Below are 27520 nucleotides of genomic sequence, written 5' to 3' on the forward strand. Positions count from 1 at the left end.
TTGTGATAGCATTTATTAAATTTGTGACTGAATTTGACAATGTTACATTGCTTTTCCATAAAAGAATTGGGACCATCAGGGCAGTCTCTGATCAATTCTGAAATATCTATCTACTATGGGAAAGACAGCAAGGCAAATCATAGCGCCATTCCCACTTCATGAAGATAAAGGAGAAATGACTGGAGCCCAGCTCTTCAGATTTCAAGAACTGAGGCCAATAGCTTAATGGCTTCATTCCCTCTCATCAGATTTATTGGTAATTAGCATTAAATAGAAAATTACTTGTTTTCTCTGAATGATCAGAAAATGAGCTTTTTATGTTACTTCACTTCTTGACTTTTGTCCAGTTTTCACCTTTAGTACTCTAAAACCTTCAAACGTAGAGCTTTTGTCAAAGCCGCTAGCAACTGTAACAACCATACTCAACACTTCTAGATGCTAATTTATCTGGAATCAGTCCTGTGTAGCCAAAGTTTGCACAGAGAAAATGGAGATGTTCTCTACTGAAGATAAGTGTCCAATTTCCTCTTGATATTATCAAAGGAATCTGCTCCCATGTAATCAGCCTGTCCTTGCTCCCACCGCTCCTTGCGTTCTTCTGAGGATATAAATGGTTGGGGTGGAGGGCTGAGGTCCCCAATGGACATATGTGAGATTGCATTTGTGATTTCCTCCTAGAAGAAGAAACATAATCAATACCTCATTGAGAGCTAGAAATTACTATTTTAAAAAAGTCTCTAAAGAATGCAGTAAATGGAAGGGAAGAAAAACTGGGATGAATTGTCATGCAAAGAAAAAACAAAACAAACAAAAAAACTCAGAAAGGAAATGTAAAAAGAAATCAGGAAACAACATTAAAAAGGTCATATGATTTTCCTAGCAAAATGAACACTGTTCTTGGTGAAAACATCAGAAAGGCACAGGTATTAGGGTTAGGTTTAAGATCTGCATACCTTTCTACAGAAGCCACAAGAGAAAGCCAGAGTATAGGCCAAACCCGAAAGCTGCAAACAGTTCATCAGAAAGGGTAAGATGGATAAGGGAAAGCATGTCTTATTCTAAGCTCTTTATCTGAATGGGCTTGGAAAGATGAAGAGCTTACTGGATCCCGCAGACATTCAGCTTTAATACAAGACCTACAGCAAAGCTGCCCCACACAGGAAAGCTATTCAAGTTTGGAAGTCAAATTTATTCATGGAAGAGGAAGAAAGAAGCCCCTCAGTTTTTGTCATTTCACTCTGCTTAATCTCGAGTGCCCTGACTCCCCATCTTTAGCTTTCTTTATAGTCCAGAGATCCCAGGTCACTCTGTGTAAATTATAAAGCAAACTTGTTTATGATTTTATGAAACTCAATTTTTCAACAGGTATCAGCAAGGTTTTTACTTCCAATTTACAGGATTACAAATAAAGAGGTAAGAGGACTAAAGAGATCATCTAGTGACAAGTCCAATTCTCTCATTAGAATAGATATGGAGAAATGATTTGCCTAAGGTCACAAGGTGAGAGCACTACAGTGTGGACCCAAATCCCTCAACTCCTAATCCAAGCTCTTTGTTAGTGCACCATACTTGTTTGGAGATCCTGCATCTGATTCTTTTAATTTTAGAACTCTTTTTTTTTTTTGTGAAGTAAGAACATAGAGCAACCCAAATACAGAAAAAAGAAAGGCAGCTGAATGGCAAAGTCCTCATTCTTTCCTCCAATAACAAGCTAGCATGAGAACCATTTCACCAGTAATAATCTCCAACTCCCCCAAATTTCATTTTGGCCTATACAATTCAGCTGTTATTTGATCCTTGGGGATATATTTTCTAGCATCATTTTATTACAGCTGAGACTCACAGGTTTACGATACAGAGCTGGAAGAGATCCTGACCAGCTGCCACTCCTTGAATTCACTTGCTCTCACACATGTGCTCTTATCTTTTTCTCTTATTATTTCTTAATGAAGGCTGTGGACTTCTTCTGGTCCCTGGTTGACAGCTCTCTCTTCCACAGCTCTTAGCTTTGTTTTTCCTTCAAAGTTCCTCCTAACAATTTTTTTCCTGGTTGTAGGGGTGGATAGGTTTTATGCTTGCAGGGCCACAGGGCTGCCACTGTTTCTTCTTTTTTGATTAAAAAAAAAAGAAATGGACCTTTGCTGAATTATCTTTGGCAATAAGATCCTATTTCTAGAAGTGAAGGATTACTGAATGAATGTTCAGACTGGAAAAAAAATTAGAAATAATCTAGTCTAATCTTTCCATTTAACATTAAAATATAGACTTGAAGAGGGCAGCTACAAACTCCTTTCTTCAAACCTTCACCAAGGAAGCTGGGGTTGTGGTTTGCCAAAAGGAAAGTCAATTTTCATCCCAGAAATCCCAGGTGAAATTTTGGGGTTCTGAATGATCCAGGGTGAATGTAAATAGTAATTGTTTTGATTTTCCCCTTTCAGATTTTTTTTTAATCTAGGTAAAAGAGGTCATTCTCTACCACATGTCTTACTTAGGCTTAATCACAGAATGGGCTTTGCCTCAAACCAGACCACTTAAAGACCTTAGCTTAAAAAAAGCTATGATCTCCCACTGCATCCTGATCTATATCTGGCCACTGGACCCAGATGGCCCTGGAGGAGAAAGAGAGGCTTGTGACTTTGCACAGCACCCCCTCACTCAAATTCAGTTCACTTGTGTGCCACAGTATCATCTTCCTTGATGTCATGATCCTCTTTGAGAATGAAGGACAGCAACAAAGGCAGTCAAAACTGCCATCTATTACTATTCTAACTGTAGGTGGGGAATAGAGAAATGGCCAAAAGTAAGGCAAGTATCAGAAGATAAGAATGATAGATGACTTGATAATCTGTGACTGATCAGCTGACTATAATTCTCTCCATCATCCCTGTTCTTCCTTAAACTTCTCAGTATCTCATATTCCATTTTTTCATACTGAATTTCCTAAGGGAGGAATCTTAAAGGGAACTTAACATTGCCTATGCCACAGGAAGAGATGAGTGTAGGGGCAGGGTTATTAACAAAAAACCCAAGTAGTCTTACTTCTCTCTAAGCAGATTCCTTTGGATAGCTCCTGCCTAATGATTGCACAATATTGTACCTACCAAAATACCAAAGGGACATTTACCATATTATTTTCATGCAGCACACTCACTGCAAATGTCTTAGCCTCTTATGCAGAAGGAAAATTATTAACCAAAGAATTCTTGGATATTTGTGATTTCTAAAACACATGCAAAGGGTTAGAGCACTCATCATTTTGACAGATAGCCTGGGTCATTTAAAAAGCGCAACCTCATTTGAGATCTTTTAAGCATTGATCAATATAATGTTATTATTGGTTATTATCAGTATGTATTTCTTCCAGTCTGGTTTGCATTTTCTGCTCTAGCTATACCTGCTTCCCAGCCCATTTCTATTCAAGGTTTCAATGAGCCTCCACTCAGGATGGCTGCCTCTTATTTTTCTTCCATCAAAACACATTCCTCTCCTCTTTCTCTCTCCTAGAGATGATCTACCTCTATTAAGACTTTCCAGATGAACCCCAGCTAGCCCCAAATTGCTTCAAAATTCTCCTGGCAATGTCCATATACTATACTCAGCTGGATCTGATGAGATGTACTCCTTTTTTTGGATAAAGCAGTCCCTATCTCCTGCTCTGAATACATTCCCATGTGTGTTGCTTTGGCTCTGTCTTTTTAATCTTATATATATGCTTATTCTGTCTCTCTTGTTATACTGTTACATATTTTGAAAACAGAGGCCAGTTGTACTTCCTTAATTTCCTCTGCATTATCTGACAAGTCCTCGAGTAGAAATGCAACACTGTTGAAGCTCAATAAGCAAATGGCCCACCATGACTCTCCTTACTGTATATTTTATTATCCAATTTTTGCTTCAATTCTTAGATACTAAGTTGATGGCTTAAATTAGATTAGCTTTTATTCTTTTTTTATTTCTCCCATCCCCTATCTCCTCCCACCTTCAAACCAGGTCAGAAGCTGAATTATGTTACTCAAGAAAGAGAAAAACAAACCCTACCGCGTTAAGGGCTGTGAAGGTGTCTTTAACAACTCCAAAATGCTGGAGTAAAGGCAGAATGTTGGTGGTAAAGATGTCCCACCACATGGTGAGGAATTTAGGGTCGATCACAGTGGGGTCATGAGTGTCGCTCTTGACGGTTTTTGTTTTGGGGTCATAAGTATAATTCCACGGTTTGATTCGTCCCAAGAAATGCACGACTTTGGCATTTGCTCCAAATCTGACAAGTGAACAGAAACACTGTAAGTCATCATTCCTGGGGCCTACTGGAAAACACTGGTATTTACTGTCCTTTCAGCTGCAATAAAAGTTCCTGCAGTGGTAGTAAACAAAAACAGTGACTTTAGGATAGGATGCATTGAATATATATTTTTATTCTACTACTGGGAAAATAGTAGTGGGGTTGGTGATCCTAGAGCAAGTGGAATTCTGAAGGGAACCTTTGGAAGAAAAGCAAAGGTGAATAGGTAGCCTTGTACCTGGGTACATGTGAGAGGCAGGAAGTCTCAACAGTTTAAATGTTCAACTGTCTATCCTTTCCCCATATCCCTACTATCATCAATTCCTACCATTGCCTACAGAGGCTGCCTCTCCCTGTTGAGACACATGTACCTGAGACAGAAGAGAGAATAGGAACAGAGAAAGCCACAAGTGGTTTTTGGTCTAGAAAGTAGTGGTCAAAACCCCTGAACCTAGTTCATCATACAACTCATTTGGAAAAAGATACTAGAGTGGAGTCTGCCTCACTTTCCTCAAATGTAAATTAGGGACAGCACCCACCTTCTAGGGTTGTTAGAAGTATTTAAAAAAATGAAGTAATATTTGTAAAATGGTTTGCAAATATTAAAACACTATACATAGATGCTGGTTGTCTAATAAGTTCGTAGTAGTAGTAGTAGTAGTAGTAGTAGTAGTAGTAGTAATGGTGGTGGTGGTAGTAGTAGCAATAGTGGTGATAGTGGTGGGGTAGTAGTGATATTGATAGTGGTAGTGGTGGTAGTAGTAGCAATAGTGGTGATAGTGGGGGGAGTAGTGACATTGGTAGTAGTAGTAGTAGTAGTAGTATTAGTAGTAACTCAAACTCAACAGGATGTAGTAAAGAGGCTGATGGGAAATGTTGAGTCATCTTACTCTGTAAGATATTTTTGCAGAAAACCGCTATTTCTGAAATCCAGATGTGAAATTATCTTGCATTTCTCAACTCAAAGCCTCATGTGGTTTATTTAAAAGAGTTTGCAGCTTGTTTTTGGTGATATCTTCTTGGTTGATACAGGAGAATTCTTTCTTTATCTATATATGTATGTATGCATGTATATATGTTTTTGCAAGACAATGGGGTTAAGTGACTTGCCCAAAGTCACACAGCTAGGCAATTATTATGTGTCTGAGACTGGATTTGAACTATTTCCTGTTTCTTCAGAGAGGAAAGTAAATCTTTCTTGACCCAATGATCCTATTATCACCTAATGTCCAGCAGTGAGTGCAACTTAGTCATTGCAATTTGAATCCATGTTAACTGGGAAGGTACAGGGAGAGGGAAGGTCTTGATTCTGCTACTATCTAAAGGGGTGTATACAGGGAAGACTATTTTGGCTTGTTATTTTAAAGGCTTTTAAAAGGAAGCACAGCAGGGCAAGGTAAAAATCAAAATTGAGTCTCTTCTTGGCAAAAATGCTACTGAAGAGGAGGTAAGTGTCTACAGGGAAATCCCTTGAAGGGTGTACTTTATAATTATGACTGTTAATAATGATAAATAATCCTATCAAATATTCCAAGACATATAAAACCTCTTTCTCCACAACTCTTATGGTTCTAGCCTCCCCCCACTCAACCCTAACAAAGCCTGGGTGCTCCCTTTTTTCCCTCTCAACTTCATCAAAGTCCTCACCTTCAAAGGTCATTTCAAGTACTTCTTCCTATAAGAAACCAATCAAGATCCTACCAAGTTTCTAATATCTTCTGGATTCTTCCACCCTTAAAATAATATACCCCTCCCCCTTGCTTAATTTTGTATTTATTTACCCCTATTTATATTGCTTGTCCCCAAGAGAATGGAAGGAACAGGAACTATTTCATTTTTGTCTTTATATACTCAGAGTCTAGCACAGAGTAGGTGCTTACTGAACATTTATATGAAGTCATTATACCTAAGAGGGATGATGAGGCAGTAGTGGTGGTGGTGGTGGTGGTAAGGGGAGTAGTGGTAGTGATGGGGGTGATGGGAGTGATGGTGATGATGGTGATGAATGGTGGATGTGGGTGGAGCATAGTGGCCCTGGTCAAGAACCACAGTTCATATCTCACTAATCCCCCATTCATTTGTCATAATCTTAAAATGGTTAGGGAATAAAACACTCAGAGCTAAAATTCCAATTTTAAAAAGTATTTGAACATTCTCTGAACTATAAATCTAATAAAGTCAACACTATGTTGTCTAGTTTTTTTTAGTTGACAAATTACCCACTAACCTAACAAAATAATGATAATCTATCATTTATCACTGCTGTGTGCTAGGCAAGCACATAAGGCATCATTTTTATTAAGTACCTACTATGTATTAGGGACTGTGCTTTAAAAATATCTCATTTGATTGTTGGTACTATGCCAGCCTCATTTTTCAGTTGAGGAAATTAAGGAAGAGGTTAAATGACTTGCCCAGGGTCACACAGCTAGTAAGTTTCTAAAGTCAAATTTGAACTCGGTTCTTCTCAACTTCAGACTGAGAATTCTACTCACTGCACTTCCAGCTGCCTCTGAATCAGAGGCTAAGTGATCTTTGGTAAAAAACCAAAACCCTTTATTTCATAGTCAACTAAAGCAAGAGGAAGGGGAGAAATATTGATGTCAAGAGATAAGAAAATTCTAGTGACCTCAGTTTAAAAACAAGATTAACAAGGAAGATTACTGACTCATCCAAGGATTTAGGAGACTCAATATGAGGGGAGGGAGAAAGGGGGGGGAGGGGGAGAAGTTGGGCAGATATCACAATAGTGTTTAAATTACTAATGACCATCTCTTCTGACTCAGTGTTAAGGATTTGTCTCAGCTTGCATGTATTTCTTAAAATAAATGTTCTAATTTTAAACCAAATGGAATCTCAAAAGAGACATCCAGATCACAAGACAGAGCTTGAGTGGGAGCCAGGTACAATCCTGCTTAGCTTAGCTGTCCGAGTAATTCTTGGGCAACCTGGAGTCACCCAAAGATCAGATAGAATTTAATGGATGAGCCTCCTAGTTAACAAATTTAGAAGATTGGAGCTGAGTTTCAACCCAGGAGTGGTTGGAACTGGAAATTAATATGGTAAATAGGAAGCAAGAGAAAGGATTTCCATGGGAATTCAGTTGATGATGGTCCTGGGGACACCTCATTCCTTCTGAGCTTTGTCTTCCATGTTCACCAGAGTGGAGGGAATATGCCTGTATCTGGTGTCAGGCTGACCTAGCTATATCTGTCCCTCATGGCCAAAGCTCAGGAGTAGACATCAGGACTGCAGGCATCCTGAATGTCAGAGGAGCTACATAAGTGATGGACCACCTCTACCAAGTGCTGATAGACCCTTTTAACTAAGGACCTTAGTTATGCTGATCAGAAGCCCAGTCAGATTCAAAAAATTGATGCAACAAGTTTTCTCTCATCATACATCTCAAGCAAGTGGTCGATTATTTCCATTTTCCTTTTCCTTGAATACAGTTATTTGGGGACTATGGAACAAATTCCTTTCTGATTTCAGGGAATTGCACCTGTTCATTCTTTCCTTAGCAAATTGGAAAGTCTTTAACTTTTCTCCAATTAGAAATCAGATTACCTTTTGTACCTTGTTAATTGTTTTCTTTTAACTAATAACTTGTGTGTGTGTGAAGCAAAGTTGAAAATGAAACCTCCCAGACATCAAGAAAAAGTCAATGAATTTTGTGGTTCAGGTGAACACTCAGACTATTTTGTCATCAATATTCAATTTAATTTTTTAAAAATGTTCTAGTTTCATTTTAATTATATATATATAGTATGTAATTAGTGTAATTGTTAACAGTAACCTAATGAGTATTTGATTTTTTTAAAATGAGTAATAGATTTTAGTATTACATTTTAATTCCAAATAAAAGGAAGTTTCAAATACTAGAGTGAGTTTCAGTGAGTCACTTACAATTGTGAAGCTAAAGTCCTTTTCTGCACTATGCCAGAGGTTTCTAGGTGGGAAGTGCATAATTATGATTAGGTTGTTCTGAGCAGAAAATAGCCAAGATGTCCCAGAATATCAAGTGACATTAAATGCTCCACTATAAAATATTATTGTGTAATATCTTATTATATTATTCTATACAATAGTAGACTAGAACAGAAATTTCTATTGTTAGAGACCTTAATAGAAGTCTGGCTAAGCCTAATACTTCTGTGGTTTGTACCAACATTCATTGAAAGAAATACAATATTTCAGTTATAAATTAGTGAAAATAGAATTATTGGGGTGGCTAGGTGGTGCAGTGGATAGAGCATTGGCCTTGGAGTCAGGAGTACCTAGGTTCAAATCCAACCTCAGGCACTTAATAATTACCTAGCTGTGTGGCCTTGGGCAAGCCACTTAACCCCATTGCCTTGCAAAAGAAAACTAAAAAAAAAAAAAAAACAGAATATCATTTTTTTCCTTATCTGAATTCATTGACTCCCTGACATCTATCCAGGAATAGTTTTTATAGAATTTGTGGACCAATGGTTTAAGAACATCTGATCTAGAGAAACAGCTATGCAATTTGTTCTCAGAAGGAAAGGAAGGAAACTCTCTGCCTATGGCACAATGAGAGATGGAATTTATGTAGCATAGCCAAGGTTTAAAAATCAGGACTCTTCATTTCCCCTGTAGAAATTTTGAGCCTTTTCTGGAACAAAATCAACATTAACAATCACAAAATAAATATCTAAGAGGTATGGAGAATTGAATTTTCTGGCAATAAAATATATATCTTTAAGGGTGATTTTTTTTAGTGTGCTCCTATGCGTATTTGTACCTCATGCTATTGTCTAGTTTGCCCTGTACCTGATCCCTGGCTCCATATATGACAAAGTTCAAACTATTCTTATAAAGCCATTTTCTAACATAACCTGGCATTGACTTTACCATGTGGAATGTGCAAGAGTCAGAATAAATTTATTTCATTTCCTTTGAGGGAGAATTAGAGCAGGGAGGTCATAAAATTATCTTTATGACTCTGAGTTACAAATAATGATACTTTGATGGAATGAAGGGACTAATTCAACAGACTACAACTTGTTTTTTTCTTTTTTTTAGCTAAGCCCTAGAAAAGTCTGCTACAAGAATCAAGGACTGGATTCTTACACACACTCTTTCTGTCTCTGTCTCCCCCTCTCCCTCTCCCTGTCTCCCCCCTCTCTCTATACACATATATGTATATATATATGTGTGTGTATGTATAAATATGTATATGTGTATGTATAAATATGTATATGTGCATATGTATATCTTCCTTATTCTTTTCATAGACCTCAGAGAAAGCATACTGCCATATTCCTATCTCTGTCATCTACCAGTGAACTATACCTATTCATTGAAAGAATGTTTTTTGTTATTCTAGATATTTTACTCAGAAGTGATGTGGTACAATGGAATGGGTGTAGCCTGGGGAGATCAGAAAACTGGGATTCGAAACCTAGTTTTATCACTTAATATTTGTGTAACACTGAAATCACTAACATTCTCTGAGACTATAATCCTGCTGTAGATCTGAAGCTGGAAGGAGACCTCAGGAATATCAGTGGTCTCTGAGAGCCCTTCCCATTCTGAATATGTGATTCTCTGTATAAGATTAAATAACTATATATTAATATGAAAGGAACTTCAAAGATAAACAGATAAAGGGGATAAGGTTGCTTGATCTCATGGGAGAACCTTAAGAATAGGACAATGTAGAAATAAAGTCAGCTCAGGATGAAAAGGACCATAGCCAAGTAAAGATGGGCTATATTTTAAAAGCCAGGTGCTGGAAGGATTTGGGACAGTTTCTCCTAGCAAATCATGCTTACATTGACTACTTCTGTTTAGCTGACGAGTCATTGTTTGCTCATGTGCAGAAAAGACAAGTTAAATACAATCATAATTTCTGAACTTTTTTTTTTGAGAAAGAACCTCAAAACTTATTTAGTCCTTCTCTCATTCTCTGGGGGAGGGAAATTAGCCCCAGAGAAGAAACTCCTTGTACAAGGTTGAACTGATAATGAAGAGTGGGCAAAGTCATCTCTTTTGACGTAGAAGGTCACAGGAATGTGGACAATGCCTTCAAGATGACACCTTGTAACTAGAGATGTGAGGATGTGTTTAAGATTAAATTGATGGACAAAAGGTGTAACAAAAAGAGTGAAGGAGGAAACATTCTACCCATTTTGTGCTCTGAGAATGTCGCATTGTGATGTAACGTATGTCTACGGTCCAGGATAAGGTTATGTGAGAGAAAATCAGACGTGATATAATTATTCCTGTTTTTCCCAGATGTGGAAATTGAGGCTAGGAGAGGAATCAGCTCTGGGAACTATCAACTTTGGAAATAATATCCTAGATGACTTTTCTCACAAAGTGATTCTTCATAGAGAAAGTGAGAAAAAGCAACATTGAAATGAAACTTATCACCAGATCTCAAACAATGTCAAATAGTAGCATCCTTTGCAGCTGTTTATAACTAGGCTTTGGAACAGACTAGTTCAGTAAGCAAATACATTGATCTCTAGGCCCCCAAACACAAACTGGTGAGGGAAGGGCTTAGTATCCTACAAGAACTTCTAGGAAAACAGTTTACAACGCAAAATTAGACCAAATTAGACCAAAATTCGAAATACCGACAATCCACTCACCTCTTCACCTGCAGGAAACCGACTTTGACATGTGATGAAAGATGCCTCTAGTTTCCCTAGAAGTTCTTGCAAGATAGTGAGCCCTTCCTTCCCTCACCGATTTGTGTTTTGGGACCTAGAGATCAATGGACTCTTGTATTTGCTTACTAAACTAGTCTGTTCTAAAGATTTACTTTTCTATTTTTTTTTTTAAAGCTAGTTATAAACAGTTGCAAAGGTTACTACTGTTTAACATTGCTTGAGCTCTGGTAATACTAAGCTTCATTTAATTGTTGCTTTTTTTCACTTTCTTCATGAAGAATCTCTTTGTGAGAAAAGTTATCTAGGATATTCCCAAAGTAGAGGGCCTCCTAGCACCAAGAACCGATATGTTCAGGTCATGGGAACTTTTCTGGCAGGATCCCCCTTCCCCCTCCCCCCTTACATTCCCTAAACTTGTGAAAACTTAGTCCTAACCCTCTCCTGGAGGTGCCACCCTCCCCACATTGATCAAAACCCAGAACTTAGTTTCTACTTACGCTTTAAATGCTGGGAGGTAGGAGTATATAGAAATGCTGCTTAGGTTATAAATAAATGGCAGGTGCTTTCTGATATCTGTGGTTGCCCAACTGCTAAAGAAGGTGTTCAGCAAACCCTGGTCCCCACCTGAAAGGGAAAATAGGAAAGAAGGGACATTACTAGATTGAGTTTATTAAGATAAGCTCTAATCATTCCCAATTAGTGCCTACTTCTATTGGGAATTCATTTAATTCTGAGTTGCACTTTTTCAAGGCATTTTTATGAAATGTCTTCTCTGAATCAGAAAATAAAGAGAATTTGAGAAAGAAATTAGGATGGTTTTTCCTCTGTTTGGGGATGATGCCTATTTATTGGCTCAACAAGCAACAACCTATCCCATTAGAATTCCAAAAAGTGTAGGTAATCCATTCCTCTCACCTCACTCAGCTTACTGAAATTTCTAGTCCAGCCAGAAAGAGTACTAAATCACAAAACAAATATACATGAGCTAAGGCTGATCACCAGATACACAGCCTGAACATATAAATCAAATGTGTTTTTCTCAAGGCAAATCTGGATTTTAATCTCTTGATAAAAAAAAAGGGAATGTGTACTCCTTACTATAGATGGAGAGGTTTTCAGAAATCACAAGCTAAGCCTTCCATTTTACAGATGAGGAAACTGAGGTCCTGCTAAGAAAAGTAAGACTTACTCAAGTTCATACTGCTTGGTAGGGTGGAAGAAAAGAAGGGATTTGGAGCTAAGTTTTTTTAAAATCTCCTAAACTATGCAAATCAAACTATAAAAAACACAAAAGGTAAAACAATCCTCATTCTCTCATATAGACAGACTTTTTTCCTGATTGGAAATATGACAGATTACAAAGGAAAGCATGTTTTGCTACAGTTCATTGCTTCCTTTTCTAAAGGCCAGATTGTAGTTTGGGCCATGGGGACAGGAAGGCAGCAGTTGGAGCAAGCAGGTTGTATGTGGGCAGTTCTTTCCAAAGTCATCCTTCCTAAGTGCATTCCAGGTTTAATCTGCTCCATCACCATACACAGTAATCACCATTCTTGAAAGGATTCTATTAGAAATTTGGTTGAGAATCTGGTTTTCAATTTTGAAAAAAGATCTGGAGATCAGGATTTGGAATCTACTATCCTGGGCTAGCTGTCCTAATCTTCCCCTTGCCCAAAGACCTCCAGTCTACCTTGAGGATCCCCAGATACTCTGAAAACACCAGAGGCATCCAGCCAATGTGTTTTTGAATCTAGTGCATGCAGAAAAAAGACTGTATTATTTCTGTTAAACAACTAAATCCATCTACCAACTGAGGACAAAAACATATTCTAACAACTTAGACAAATGGATGGGAATTTGTAATTCAGAATATTCAAACCAAAGAGTAGGGGCAGCTAGGTGGCGTAGTCGGGGTGGCTAGGTGGCATAGTAGATAAAGCACCAGCCTTGGAGTCAGGAGTACTTGGGTTCAAATCCGGTCTCAGACACTTAATAATTACCTAGCTGTGTGGCCTTGGGCAAGCCACTTAACCCCATTTGCCTTGCAAAAAAACTTAAAAAAAAATCCAAAGAGTAAAATAAATTCTGGAAGGAAGCAAGGAGACAAGACCAAGGCAAGCAGAAGGGGCAGGCAGTAGTTAAAAAAAAGGCAGCTAATTTAGGTGGCTAGGTAGTTTGGTGGAGGAATGGATACAGCATTGAGGATGGAGTCAGGAAGACTCATCTCCTTGAGTTCAGATCTGGTCTCAGACACTTTACTCTTTATTTCATTCTTTCTCTTACCCAAGCTTAATGACTGAATGGCATTGCCTTAGGCAAACTATGGCCTGGGAAAGTTAGGATGGCTAGGGCCATCTTCAGTCCTGATCCATATCTGAACACTGGATCCAGATGGCTCTGGAGGAGAAAGAGAGGCTGGTGACTTTGCACACTTCTCACTTACATCCAATTCACTTGTGGGTCATGGCATCCCTGATTTCCTAGTCTTCTTAGAGAACAAAAGACAAACAACATCATCATCTGGGTGATCCTGGGCACATCATTTAACCCCGTTTACCTCAGTTTTCTCAACTATAAAATGAAGGAAATGGCAAACCATTCTAGTATCTTTGGCAAGAAAACTCCAAATGGGGTTACAAAGAGTCAAATGTGACTGAAATGACTGAATAAATATAATCTTGCACTGAGAAATCTAAAGCAAAAGATTACAAATCGCTTACTATGCTTTTTTTTAGTAGCATATAACTGGAAACAAAGTAGATGACCAGCAATTGAGGAGGATGGCTAACCAAACTGTGTACATAAGTATAAAGGAATATTATTACTATGTGAAAAGAAATGACAATCACAGAAACATAGGAATTATGGATTAATGGAGAATGAAGTGAGAAGCAGGAAAAAACATACAAAATGACTACAAGATACGTGAAAAGAACCCAAAAGAAAAAAAAGCATACACTGTCATTAGTCATAGCCTGGCCTGGAAGAGATGAGGAATTATATCTCCTCCCCTTACTTTGCAGAGACAGAAAACTAGGGAACAGGACTTTGAGCTTTTCCTCCCTTCTTCCTCCACTTTTTTTTTTTTATTGTTTATTACATGAGATAATTTGTTGAGTGGGATGGGATGGTAGGGGGAGGAGGGGCCATGGGATGTTTCAAGTTGAAAATGATATAAAAACTAAAACTATCAATAACTTAAAAACTGTAGAAATGCAAAATACAGTATGTGGTGGGAAAGAGATGAAATCACTAAGGAAGCAAGGGTTTGAGCTTGTGAGCATATCAATGCATTAAGCATGCCAATGGAGTAACTAATTGGGGCCAGATCTCTTCCACAGCTTAGGGCTGATAAAGGGGGAGACATTTTTGTGAATTAAAAACAAATAATCAAATAAGGTCAATTAATCAATAGGAAATAATACATTAGGTAATAAGATTTCTAATTGAGTGAAAGATTAGGAACTTTCTAGGTCAAAAAGGACAGTGTGAACAGGTGCAAGTCCTTAACTTCAGAGAATGAAGTGTTCCACCCGCTTTAAGTGTCTGGAAACAATCAAAAGAATATGGAAACAATAACTGATTACCCAGTTGGGGCCAGTTGTCCAATAAGACTTATGGGTGACTAGAAATGTACAATTATGAGAAAACTCCTTGAATCAATCTTGGGATCTGACTAGATTTCTGGTCAACAGAACCAGGGTCTCTGGTTAAGGGTTTCTAAGCAACAAATAGAGATGGTTCAGTTTTCAAGCCACCAGGGCTAAATTCAAACAATGCAATTTTCTCATAATTCCCATAATTGAATTAAGTTTTCTTGAGATAAGAAATTGGGCTAGACCTATAATTGAATAGAATTTCTAGTTCCAGAATGGAGTGACAAGATGGAATCAGTGTGGTTCACTCAATGACCATCATTCTTAATTGTATCATAATATCATAAAAATTAGTGTTGGACACAACTTTAAAGGATATTTAGTCCAACCCATGCCTACATAAAAATCCCTTTGATGGGGCTGCTAGGTGGCATAGTGGATAAAGCACCAGCCTTGGAGTCAGGAGTACCTGGGTTCAAACCCGGTCTCAGACACTTAATAATTACCTAGCTGTGTGGCCTTGGGCAAGCCACTTAACCCCATTTGCCTTGCAAAAACCTAAAAAAAAATCCCTTTGACAACAAAGTCCACGGGCGATTATACTGCCTTTGACAAAAACTTCCAGCCATATGGAACTCTCAACCCACCAAACAACTCTTTCCACTTGGGACAGCTCACATTGTTAGAAGCTTTTCTCCTTGACCTAAGCCTACAATAGCCTCTCACCATTGGTTGTATCTTCTGGGACCAAATAGAATTGGATAAATAAACTCGACAATCCTTCATTTAATTATACCCCTCTTAAGTTTTATTTTTTCAAAGCAGAACATCCCCAGTTCCTTCAACTGGTTTTCCCAGACTATGATCTTGAGTTCCTTGGCATACTTTTTCTCCTTTTACCAAGGTTCCACCTCAGTAGAATGCAAATAGAGATTATCTTCCTAGTCTATTTATATACCCAGTTTTTGTATATAATAAGCCATTAATAAATGCTTTATTCATTCATTCATTATGGTAAAGTCATTATGATATGCCTACAATTCCTCATGGTTAGGGAATAAAGCAGCAGTTGATCTGATATCCAAGTCACTAGGAGTGAGTTTAGAGAGAGACAGCAGCCAAGGAAAGAAGAGAAGGGAGACCGACTCAACTTCCTCCCTCCCCACCAGGTGATGGGAGTTGTAAGAAACCAATGATCTCTTTCTACCCTTAGACTTTCAGCCCTAGGGGTCCATCCTTTACTTCCCATGGACAAGCTACCCAGGAGCTTCTGATGTTATAAAATTATAGGTGGTTACAAATACATCAATAAAAGTTTTGAACTTACATACATTTCCATTATTACACATTAGTCTCTCTAGTTTAAGCAAATTTTCATCTTTTATCAATTTTCATTAAAGAGTAGCAGTTGCCTTTCCTCTAGCTGGTCCTGAATTAGAGCATGATTCAAAATAATTGAGGAAGGAGTGGGAAAGAGAAGGGAAAAGAAAAGGGGGAGGGAGAGAGAGAGAGAGAGAGAAGAAAGAAAAAAAAGAAAATTAGGGATGGAAAATGGGAGAGGGAAAAAAAGAGAAAAAGAGAATGAGAAAGGGAGAGGAAGAGCATGAAATAGTAGAGATAATTGACTTTGGAACCAGGAAGTGTTGGGTTCAAGTCCTCCCTGGAACACATACATCCTCTAACAATGCCCCAGGTCATAATCATAAATGTGATTTTGATTTCATGACCATCAAGTACATACCAGTGATGATCCACCTTTCAATCTGGTGGCTTTATTTAATCTGACAAGCTAAGGCTGTTTTAATTCCAATCATCTTAATACAGACAATCCCAGATAGTAAAATTGCCCTGATCTGCCAGATCTGAGGGTGTGTCCAAGGCAGGTGGAAGAATTGCAGAAAGGGCCAGAGGGCACCAGTTTTGAAAAAAACAGAGACAGCTCAATGAGTTTTCTCATTCTTCCCCTTGGCTGCTCAAATGCAGTTATTAAGCACACAACAGCATGGCAAGCCTTGAGGTAGCTGAGTGGGGCCAGCAAACTATCAACTATGGAGACACTATCATATGCCTATCAACAATGGTTCCCATTTTACAAGGCAGAAATGGAGCTATTTGGGTAATTATCCATTTTTAATTTATGTATTTTTCCAATGGTTATGTCCTCTTCTCGCTGGTTGGCATTAATGTCACAGACTAAAACCCTCTGGAGACCTTGTCTCATAGACCATCTGTTTAAAAGTACACAGCCCTGGTTGTTTTTTTTTTTTTATCCAGATGGGCTTCAGGATCCTTTGTAAGGAGGGTGCTACCTCCTCTGCATTCCTGAAAGAAGATGCACTGGATGGGGGAAAGGAGGAGAGATGGGAATAGTTCCAAAAGCTACTGAGATGAAAAAATAAAAGCTATCAATAAAATTTACTCTAAAGAAAAATAAATGTAGAGGATATAATTATATGGTGATATTATCACCTACCATGGGATATATTACCAGACATTTAATTTAAGCCATATACTGAACCCCAGATTAACTCTGAGGAGGAATATGAAATTTGAAAGGCCTCTAATTTGTCCTTCCTTAAAAATCTTTAGAAACTAGTCTAGATGACCAAGTTGGTATCTAAGATCCAACTTCAAATTCCAGTCTCTTAGAACCTTAGCTTACTTTTACCTTACTTTTCTGTTGAATAGGGATAAAACTATTTGCCCTCACAGGGCTGTTCTGGAAAAATTGGTTTGCAAGCTCCAACTGTTTTATAAATATAAGTTACTCTTGTTGTTTGGAGTTTCAAGAATTTGTCTGAGAAGCAGCAAGTCCTGACCTGAAGTTAGAAGACCTGGTTCAAATGCGACCATCATCTCCCTGGGTCTCAAGTTTTCCCATATGCAAAAAAGAGAATTGATTTATTGGACTTTGAGGCCCCTTCTAGATCTATGATTTTATAACTGTCTATTCTAGATGATCAAAGGAAAGTACTCCTCCAACCCAAAATGCCACTGAGTTAAGACAACTGTGGCTTACCCACACACACACACAAAAAGCAGAAGATGGCTTATATTTAAATGGAACTTGGTAAAGCCACAGTTTCTGACTTCTACCATCTTAATAGCCTAAAGTCCAGAGTAGTGGAACCAGAGCTAATGGATAAGCTCTGAGGAGTTCACAGATAACCCTCCTGCCCCAAATTGTCACATTCCACTGCTTCATATCAATCACATGTCCTCTCTTCTAGCGGCAATTAGGAAATCTCTGGTTCCTGTTTCTACTCCTACAGTTTGTACTATTTTCCTTCCATGGAAGAAAAATCATCATGGGATGAGGAATAGGGGCATTTCCAGTGTAGAAATTCCCTTCAGTGATATACCAGCAATTTATCTGTAATGAATAGCTTTAGAATAGATATTCTTTGTTTTGAGTTATGGATTCCCTTGGCAGTCTTATGAAGCCCATAGGCCCCACCTCAAAAGAAGGTTTAAAAATGCATAAAATAAGATGCAAAGGATTACAAAGGAAGCCAACTAAATGGAAAAACAATTATTACAATAATGCTCATAATTATATAGCTAATAAAATGTATCAGATCTAAGTCTTGAACCCTGACCTTGCAGGATTTGAAGCTGGTCTATCCAGTCCAATAGTGCCTCTAATTGCAGTAATATTATTTTGTATTTCATATTATATGTTATATATATGTATATATTTATATATAAAACATATTTCCTATACATAATTATATAATACACACAGAGACACACCATATATCTATGCCTTTTAGATCAGTCTGCTTAGAAAACTATCAACAATCAAAAAATCAGTTTATGAAAAAGTTTTAAAAAATTTAAATTCAATAGTGATTTTTCCTAATGCTTGGGGAAGGGGATAGGCAAAAATGTCAGTTTGCCAAAGACCTTTCTAACCCTGTGAGTTGCTCTGGAGAGCATTTATGTGTAACCATTCAGAAGAATTTGAGGCTTTGTCTCAACTCTCTCTCCTCTCTTCTGTAGAATGTGTTTTGGTCTCCAGACATAATTGGACCTGACATATGGATGTGAGGGGAGAGAGCTGTTTTGTTCAAGAAAAAAAAAAAAAAACATGAACTGTGTTACCTACTTGGCTGATATTATCCACAAGTTTTTTCCTCCCTTCTTTAGGCAAGAATAAGCCAAGAATGGAGGGTGGATGGAGTCAAGAAAAGTGCAACTCAACAGTCAGAAAGACCTGAGGGTGAATCTCACCTCTTATCATAGGCAAGACACTACATGTTTCTCAGTCTTTTTCCTTAAGTGTAAAGGAATAGTAAAATGGTGTCATACTGACTCCATAGGGCTCTTTGTGAGGCCCACCTGAAAGTTTTTAGAAACATGAAACCACTGGAGGATTCCAAAAAGTCTTGGTACATTTTAAAGCCATTTATGTGCTGTATTAGTCACTAAAACTTTTAGGATACCCTTTACAAATGTCAGTGATGGTGATTGTTACTGTTTCTATAGGAAAAGATAGCATAGTGGAAACAAACTGACACTGCCTTTCTTTACTGGGACCCTGCATTTTTTGGGCAATTGGTTATAATTTATGTAACCCCTCCCCCCAAAAAAGGATTAAAAATTGTTAAATTTCTTTTATATTTTAGAACAAGTGGGGCCGAATTCCTGTCTTGGGGATTAACTCAAATCCCATCCTGAAGACTACCTCTCAAATGGGCAATGTCATTTCCTTTAAATACTCATTATTTCCCCTCTCCCCACAAAACACCCCCCCCCCATTCCTAAACTCCCTACTACTGCTAAGGGTGCCATCATTTTCCCCATTCTCACAGGTCCATGACCTCAGGGTCATTCTCAATCCCTCACTCTCTGGAACTTCACAAATCCAATCTGTGGTCAAGTCCTGCCTATTGAACCCTCATAACATCTCCAGAGCATGTGCCTTTCTCTCCTCTGACACTTGTACTGTTACAATACCTTGCTGGTGAGTCTGCCTGCACAAGTCACTCTTCACTCTATTCCAGACTGTGGCTGTCATGGGATTCATGGAACTGTCAAAGAGATCTTTCCAAAGCACAGGTCTGAGTGTGTCACTTCCCTACCCAAAAAATACCTCCAGGTTCATTTATAAAATCTTGTTGAGCATTCAAAGTCCACTTGTCTTTTTCCCTACCTTTTCAGGTTTCTTCTCCCTTGCAGCTAACTCCCATCTACTTTGTGATTCAGTGATACTGGCTTCCTTATAATTCTTGGACCAAAAACCTACCAATTTTAGATTCTAGACATTTCCCCTGACTGTCCCCCATGCTTAGAATTTTCTCTCCCTACTCATCTCTGCCTACAGGCTTCCCAGCTTCCATTAAGCCCTAGCTAAAATCCTACTTTCTATGGGAAGCCTTTCCTGATCCCCCTTAATTCAAGTGACTTCATTTTATTGATTTCTAGTTTACCTTTCATATGGCTTGTTTGTACATAGTTGCTTGAATGCTATCTCCTCCATTAGATCATAAGCTCCTTGAGGACAGAGACTGTCTTTTGCCATTCTTTGTATGCTCATTACTTAGTATAGCTGCTGGCACATTTTTTGTTGCTTGGTCAGTCAGTCAGTCCTGTCTCCCTGTGTGTCTCTGTCCATGGGATTTTCTTGGCAAAGGTACAGGAGTGGTTCGCCATTTCCTTCTCCAGCTCATTTTAAAGATGAAGAAACTGAGGCCAACAGGGTGAAGTGACTTGCCCAGGATCACTAGGCTAGAAAGTGTCTGAGACCATATTTGAATGCATATCTCCCTGACTCCAGTCCTGGTGCTCTATCCACTGAGCTTCCAAATGTTTTATTATTGTCTGACATACATTTTGTTCTACAAGTACTACAGGTATTAAGGAAGGTTTTGATTCAAATAAATAGCCTACACTTTAGAAAATAAATGACTATTGGTTAGTTTTACAAACAAACATGCAGGGCAAAGGAGGCAGGTGCTCTCCTCACCCTTGCTCTGCTAACAGGGCCTCTAACAGAGACAATGTGGAACAAATCAGAAGGTCTAGGACTGTTTTAGAAGGTGTGACTTTAGAAAAGTCAATTTACTTTCCTTTTTCTGTAAAATGTGTGGGGCTCCTAACAGAGGAAATAGATTTAAGATAGTGAGATAACAAGGGCAATGTCAGAACTGGGTTTATTTTAGTATGCATTTTGCAGTTTTTGAACTGGAAGAGGAGAAAATAAATGATCTCTAAAAGACAAGGGACAGAAAACATATTTAAAAAGATGATACTCGAAGAGGTGAAGGTTAAAAAAGTAGAGAGAGGAGTCTCTCTTGGGAGGAATATTCAACAAATACTTTTTTTTTTACTCTATTTTCACAGCCAGGAACTATTGGAGTATTTTTTTGGGAGGGTGGGAAAAAGGGAGAAGGGTCTTTGTGGCCAGCCAGTAATGAAGCAACTGCTAGGGAATGCTGGCATGTGCCACCTCATTGACCTGAGGGATGTCTGTAGAACATCCTAACACAACAGAAATTGTAGAGTTCCAACAGCTGTAGATAGACATCAGAGAAACTAGCCTAGGAGATAATAAAGTCCTCTCTGTGATCATTCCATTTCAGTGAGGCACCCTGCCTGCTTAGCAGGCACCTTTCTTTTCACAGGGAGGAATCTAACTCACTTCAGTCTCTTTTGAAAAGTCCACTACAATTTTAGCTAAATAAAATGAATGAGAATGATTGAGGGGGAGACATTGAACCTTCTGGCTAACTGAGGTTAAGGCTACAAACCATTTTTTAAAAAAATTTAAAACCTTCCTAGGAAAGTTTACTTAGTTCATTTTCTTGCCTTATTTAGTAACAAGAGGCCACTGAAGATACACACATTTCTATTTAGTTCCTGAAGGCTTTACAGTGTTTCATTGTGATCATCACAATGTGACCATTTATCAGAGGAAAATGCTACAAGTAGCAAAGAGGCAACAATTCTGGGTCATTTTGAAGAAAAATTAAAAGTAATTCCTTGCTTTTAGTCACTTTTCTACAATTTTACTCTTTGCCAGAAAGGTAAAAAGTCCAGTTTGCTGAGGTGTTGGTGGGTAGAAGATTCAGGAAACAAAAAAAGCCACATATACTTGTATTATCTTTATATAGGGATATATAATATATATTTTAAATGAGCCCTCAGATTAGAAAGGTCAGATGACATTTTTTCACATTATTTACATGTGTGAATATACATACATTTGTATAATAGGTAGATATATATATATTTAAATGAAGCAACTTCAAATTAAGATGACATTTTTTCATGTATATGTGTATATATATATATATATATGTGTGTCTATATTATATATATATATATATATAATTTTTTTAAATGAAGCTACTTCTAATGAGAAGGCTCAAATGACATTCTTTCACTTCCTCATCACCTCTTACTGCTAGCAGAACATGTTAAAAACCTATCAGATAGCATTAAACTCTGTTTAAAGGAGAGTCCTCAGAGAAACAGAGAATTCCAATATTGGGAGGGGCAGCCACAGTCACTGAGCACAATCTATACCTGAAAACATAGCCCCAAAGTGCTTAATCCAATCTCTATATGAAGACCCATCAAGGACAAGAAAAAACTGTGACTTCTGTCTGGGGCAAGTCATTCCACTTTGCAACAGCTCTAATCATTAGCAAATTTTTCCTGACATCTTGTCTCCTTCTAACTTCTATCCATGCTTTTGGCTGTGCCCTCGGGGCCAAAAAGAACATGTCTAATCCTTTTTTCCACATGACAGCCATTCAAATACTTGTAGACAGATATCATGTCCCCAGTTGGGCTTTTCTTTTCCAGGCTGAACATCCCCTAGTTCCTTCATCTAATCCTCATTTGGGAACTTGAAGCTTTTTACTGTCTCATCATCTCTTCTCAGGAAATTCTACTTCTTGTTGGTGTGTGCTGACCAGACCCAAGTTAGATCTGATCTGATCAAATGAAATAAAGTATGTGTAAATTAAAAAAACTCATATAAATGTGGTTATCACCCATCATCAGAACAGGACCTATGGGTATATCACTTCCTTATTTCTCTAGAAGACATTTTTCTCTTACAATGAAGCGCCAAATCACATTATTTTTGTTGGCTGCCATACCTCACTGTTGACATATTTAAGCCTACTAAAACCCCAGACCTTTCTGAAAGGCAGTCTGCTATCTAACTATGCCACTCCATTTTGTGCTTGTAAAGTCCATTTTTTTAGTCAGCTGTAAACCTATGTATTTATCCTTACTAAATTTAATCTTATTGGATTTAGCCCAATTTGCTACCCTATCAAGGCTGGCATTAGATCTGACTTTATCTGCTAATGTGTTAGCTATCCCTCCCAGCACTGTACCATTTAATGAGCATATCAGCTTTGTCTTATCCATGCCATTGATTAAAAAAATAGTAATAAATTACACAGTCAAGCAATATTCACAGGATCCATGCCATTGGAGACCACTTGCCAACCTGACATGGAAGCATAATATTATCAGACTTCTGAGTCCTCACATAAAACCAATTCTGTATCCATTTAATTTTGCTGTTGCCCTGCCCAATCTCTTCATCTTTCACATAAGAATAATATAAAAATACTTTCTGAACAACTTTGCTGCAAGCTAGGCAAACTGGACCTCCCTTTCCATAAATGGAAATGAGGTTAGTCAGTCCAGAGTAGCCTACCCTAGCTGGCTCTCTGTGATCACCACTGCCTTTCCAGGATATTCACCAACCATTTTTTAAATAAGATACTCCAGCATTTTACCAAGTATCATAGTCAAGTTCACTGGCCTCTAGTCTATAGGCTCTAATCTCTTTCCATTTCTGAAAAATCAGAAAAAGAATTTCCATTTCTTCAACCCTTTGGTATCTCTCTAGTTCCACAAACTTTTGAATATTGCTGTCAGTAGGGTAGAATTTTTTTTTTTTTAATATCAGTAGGTGGTCTATTTAGGCCAAATGACTTAAATTCACTAAGGGCAATGAAGTACTTTTCATACTGTTTTCTCCAAGTCAAAGGACAATGTGGAGGGGAAACACTCAACTTTTGTTCAGATTGGCTGCCTACACTATTCTTCAAATCAGCATTTGGAGACACTTTAGAGACAGACTAATCCAACCCATTCAATCCACACAGAAGAGAAACGGAGCCAGAGAGGGGTGCAAATGGTTCAATCATTGTCACACAGGAAGTAAACAGTAGAGTCAGCATTTGAATCCAGATCCCTTCCCTCTCCCTTACAACTTCCCATTTTGCTTTAACCATGTAGAATAATTTCAGATCTTTTGATACCTGGCAATACTCTACCTCACCAAACTTTAAAAAATTTTTTAAGGGTGCTTAAAAAAATTCGGTCATTTCTCAATATAGTCCTATCTCCCCAGTCCATCCTTCATTGAATACTCTAACAAGGAAGAGTCATTAAGTACCTATTATCGTACCTAGCTTTTTTGGGGGAAGGGAAACTAGATGTCACAGAAGATAGAGTTGCTGGACCTGGAATTGGGAAGACTCCTCTCCTGAGTTCTAATCATATCTCAGACACTTACTACCTGTGTGACCTTGAATAAGTCACTTAATCCTGTTTGCCTCAGTTTTTCTATCTGTAAAATGAGATGGAGAAATGGCAAACTAATATCCTTGCCAAGAAAATTCCCAATGGGGCCCATGAAGAATCAGACACACCTGAAAAATGACTGAACAGCAATAATCACAACAATGTGCTAGTAGCTTTTCTAAGTCCAGGAAGGCATACAACAGTCTATTACTGGTACACCCTAACTACCACCTCCACCCTTTCCCCAGAAGAGGGAAGTGTTAGCCAATCTTATTTCCTGCTACTCTTATACTAGACTTCTTATGATGAAAGTCAGGACAGTATCCTCACTGTACCCTAGACATGCCACACTCTGTACATAAAGGTAGAAAGTGTGCATGGTTTGGAATGAGAAGACCCAAGTTAAAATCCACCTGAGTGTTCTTGAATAAGTCACTTGAGGTCTCTGGGCCTCATTTTCCTAACCTGTAAAATGAGGGATTTTGTCTTTGATAGTCTCAGAACTTCCTTTCTGGTCCTAGTCTTCTAGGTCCTCATATTCACTGATGTTGTTTCATACCTCACCCTCTTCATTTTCTAATTCCAATTGATCATTCAAGGCCATTTGCTCCATGAAATTTATTTGAATCACTCTGTCTACACTACTATCTCTTCTCTTTATTCCTTATCCCATAGCTTTATGTAACACACACACACACACACACACACACACACACACACACACATATATATATATATATATATATATATATATATATATATATATGCCAATCAATTAACTTCCAACTAAGCATCCAAGTAGACAGATAGATGGTGAGGTGGAGAGAGCACTGGCCTTGGAGCCATGAGGACAGGAGTTTGAATCCAGCTTCAGACTTTTACTACCTGTGTGACCTTGGACAAGTCACTTAACCCCAACTACCTCACATCTAGAGTCATCTCCAGTCATCCTGATTCATATCTGACTGCTGGACCCAGATGGCTCCAGAAGAGAAAGTGAGGCTAGTGACTTAGCACAGCAGCACCCCTCCCCAATCCAATTCATGTGCTTGTTGTAGCATCACCTCCCTGAAGTCATGGTCTTCTTTGAGAATGAAGGACAAGCATTATTATCATTATTATTATTATTATTATTATTATTATTATTATTATTAGCATCCACAGCATGAAGGTCTCTTTTTCCTATGTGACTAGGTGAGATGCAGTGAACGGTGTTGGAGTTGGAAGTCAGGAAAACATGAAAATGAAGCCTACCTAAAGGCACTTAGCTGTTTGACCCTGGGTAAGTTACTTACCCTGTTTACCTCTGTTTCTTCATCTATAAATGAACTGGAGAGGAAAATGTTAAATTGTTCCAGTGTCTTTTCCAAGAAAAATTCCAAAATGGGGTCATGGAGAGTCAGATATAACTGAAATGACTGAACAATATCAGCTATGGCAGCTAGATGGTAAAGGGGAGAGCCTGGAGGCAGGAAAACATATTCCTGGGTTCAAATCTGACTTGAACAAGTTGCTTAATCCTTTTTACCTCAATTTCCTCACCTATAAAATGAGCTGGAGAAGGAAAAGGCAAGCCGCTCTAGTATCCCTTCCAGGAAAACCTTAAGTGGAGTCACAAAGAGTTTGAACCAACTGAATAATGACTGTACGACAACAAAATGTGCCAAAGACTAGGCTAAGGCTGGGGAAATGTAGCCAGCAGTCCTTGTACTCAAGGAGGTTGCCATCTAATGAAGGAAACAACACGCCAACAACTACGTACAAATAAGAAACATGCAGAATAAACAGGGCGTAGTCTCAGTAGGAAGGCGCTATGATTATGGATTGAAAAATGGGTAACCATGGTGATGATAGGACATATTGGATATGATAGAACAACCTGTGACTACACATAGATCCTCTTTATAATGTCAGTCAATTTATTAAGTGCCTTCTATTGTGTATTGTATTAAATGCTGGTGACACAAAGAAAGGCAAAAAACAATACCTGTTTTCATGGGGTTTCCAGTCTAATGGAGGAGAGATAACATGCAGAAAACTATTCACAGACAAGTACCTTAAAATCTATTATCTAATAACAAATACCTTAATTCTAACATCTTCCTTCCCTTGAATCAACAGAGGGAAGATATTAGGATTAAGATTAAGGAGAATCAAGAAAGGTAGTAAAGTATTTAATGCTTTCAATTCTACCCAATCAGATTTTTGCTGGAAAGAAAAAATCTTACCATCAAATAAGTCAGCTACTTTAATTCTTTCACTGCATCCAGATTATTAGTCTGCTAAAACATCATAGCAGTGAAGTGGGCTGATCACATTCCTTTGCATTAGAGAGGTTACAAACAAGTTAGTTGCAAATGCCGAGTTGTCACCAACCTCTGGGGAGTGTCAGTGGACACCAGATCCAAACTTCATTTGTTCAATGAATTCAAGAGGCTGACAAGCTATTTGGGTCATGACATACACACTCATTTACAAATCACTGTCCTCTATTAATTCCCAGTCCAAATTTAAAAAAAAAAATTGGAGATAAGCCGAATGCTTACCAGCTTACTGTGGGGTAACGGCAATACGGTACAACAAAGAATGGTGACTGACTTTGCTATTCTCAGCAATACAATGATCCAAGACAATTCCAACATGATGAAGCATGCCATTCACCTCCAGAGAAAGAACTGATACTGTCTGATATAGACAGAAGCACCCTATTTTTCTCTTTCTCTCAAGTTCAAATCTGGTCTTAGGTACTTCTTTCTTTTCCTTCCATCTTTCCTTTATCTTCTTGAACAAAACGATAACTATGAAAATTTTTGATGTGATTGCACATGTATAAATGAAATTAGATTGCTTACCAACTCAGGAAGAAGGAAGCAGAATTTGGAACTCAAAAGTTAAAAAAATGTTTTAAAGGTGTTTTTAACAGTAAAAGATGTTTATTGTGGGGTTATGACAAGAACCAGCATCCCAGGCTATGGATACAGAAATATTAATGTGAATCTTTATTTGAGTTCCATAAAAAAAAAGGCTAATGTGGTTATTGGGAAATGCTTTGGCTTACAGTTTAGGTTTGCAGGTGGGAGAAATGCTCATAAACAATGGATCAAATGAAAGCATCTAATGTCTCAATAGAGAAAACTTTCACTTCATGGAAGAGGTCTGAACCCTCAAATAACTGTAACAGTTCCTTTTACTTCTAAAAAGAATATTTAAGACAATAATTCTTGGAATTCCTAGTTTCCCTATTGCCTGTTGTCCTTCCACTGATAAAAGGGCAACTCTACTCAGAGCTCAGTAAGTCACAAAATTTTAGAGTTGGAAGGACTACAAGGTCAATGAAGCCTAGTATATAATTGAAAAACAACTCTCTTTTCTACATATTCAATAATTTATGGGATTTTTTCATTTCCTGCTTTCAGCTATTGTCTTTTAAAAGTTATACAATGTTCTAA

General features: G+C 38.0%; 1 protein-coding gene across 1 annotated transcript in view; it reads right to left on the reverse strand.

Annotated features, from left to right (window-relative positions):
• Positions 1–415: 415 nt before the first annotated feature.
• Positions 416–27520, reverse strand: part of GYG1 (glycogenin 1) — a 42560-nt gene continuing 15455 nt past the window's right edge. The window contains exons 5-7 of the mRNA XM_074191116.1: positions 11418–11544; positions 4039–4258; positions 416–674 (exon numbers count right to left, since the gene is read on the reverse strand). Of these exons, the coding sequence (XP_074047217.1) occupies positions 501–674; positions 4039–4258; positions 11418–11544 (521 nt within the window). The 3' untranslated portion in view covers positions 416–500. The remainder of the gene's footprint in view (positions 675–4038; positions 4259–11417; positions 11545–27520) is intronic.

Source organism: Macrotis lagotis, chromosome 6 (assembly GCF_037893015.1).
Source record: "Macrotis lagotis isolate mMagLag1 chromosome 6, bilby.v1.9.chrom.fasta, whole genome shotgun sequence".
Lineage (NCBI taxonomy): Eukaryota > Metazoa > Chordata > Mammalia > Peramelemorphia > Peramelidae > Macrotis > Macrotis lagotis.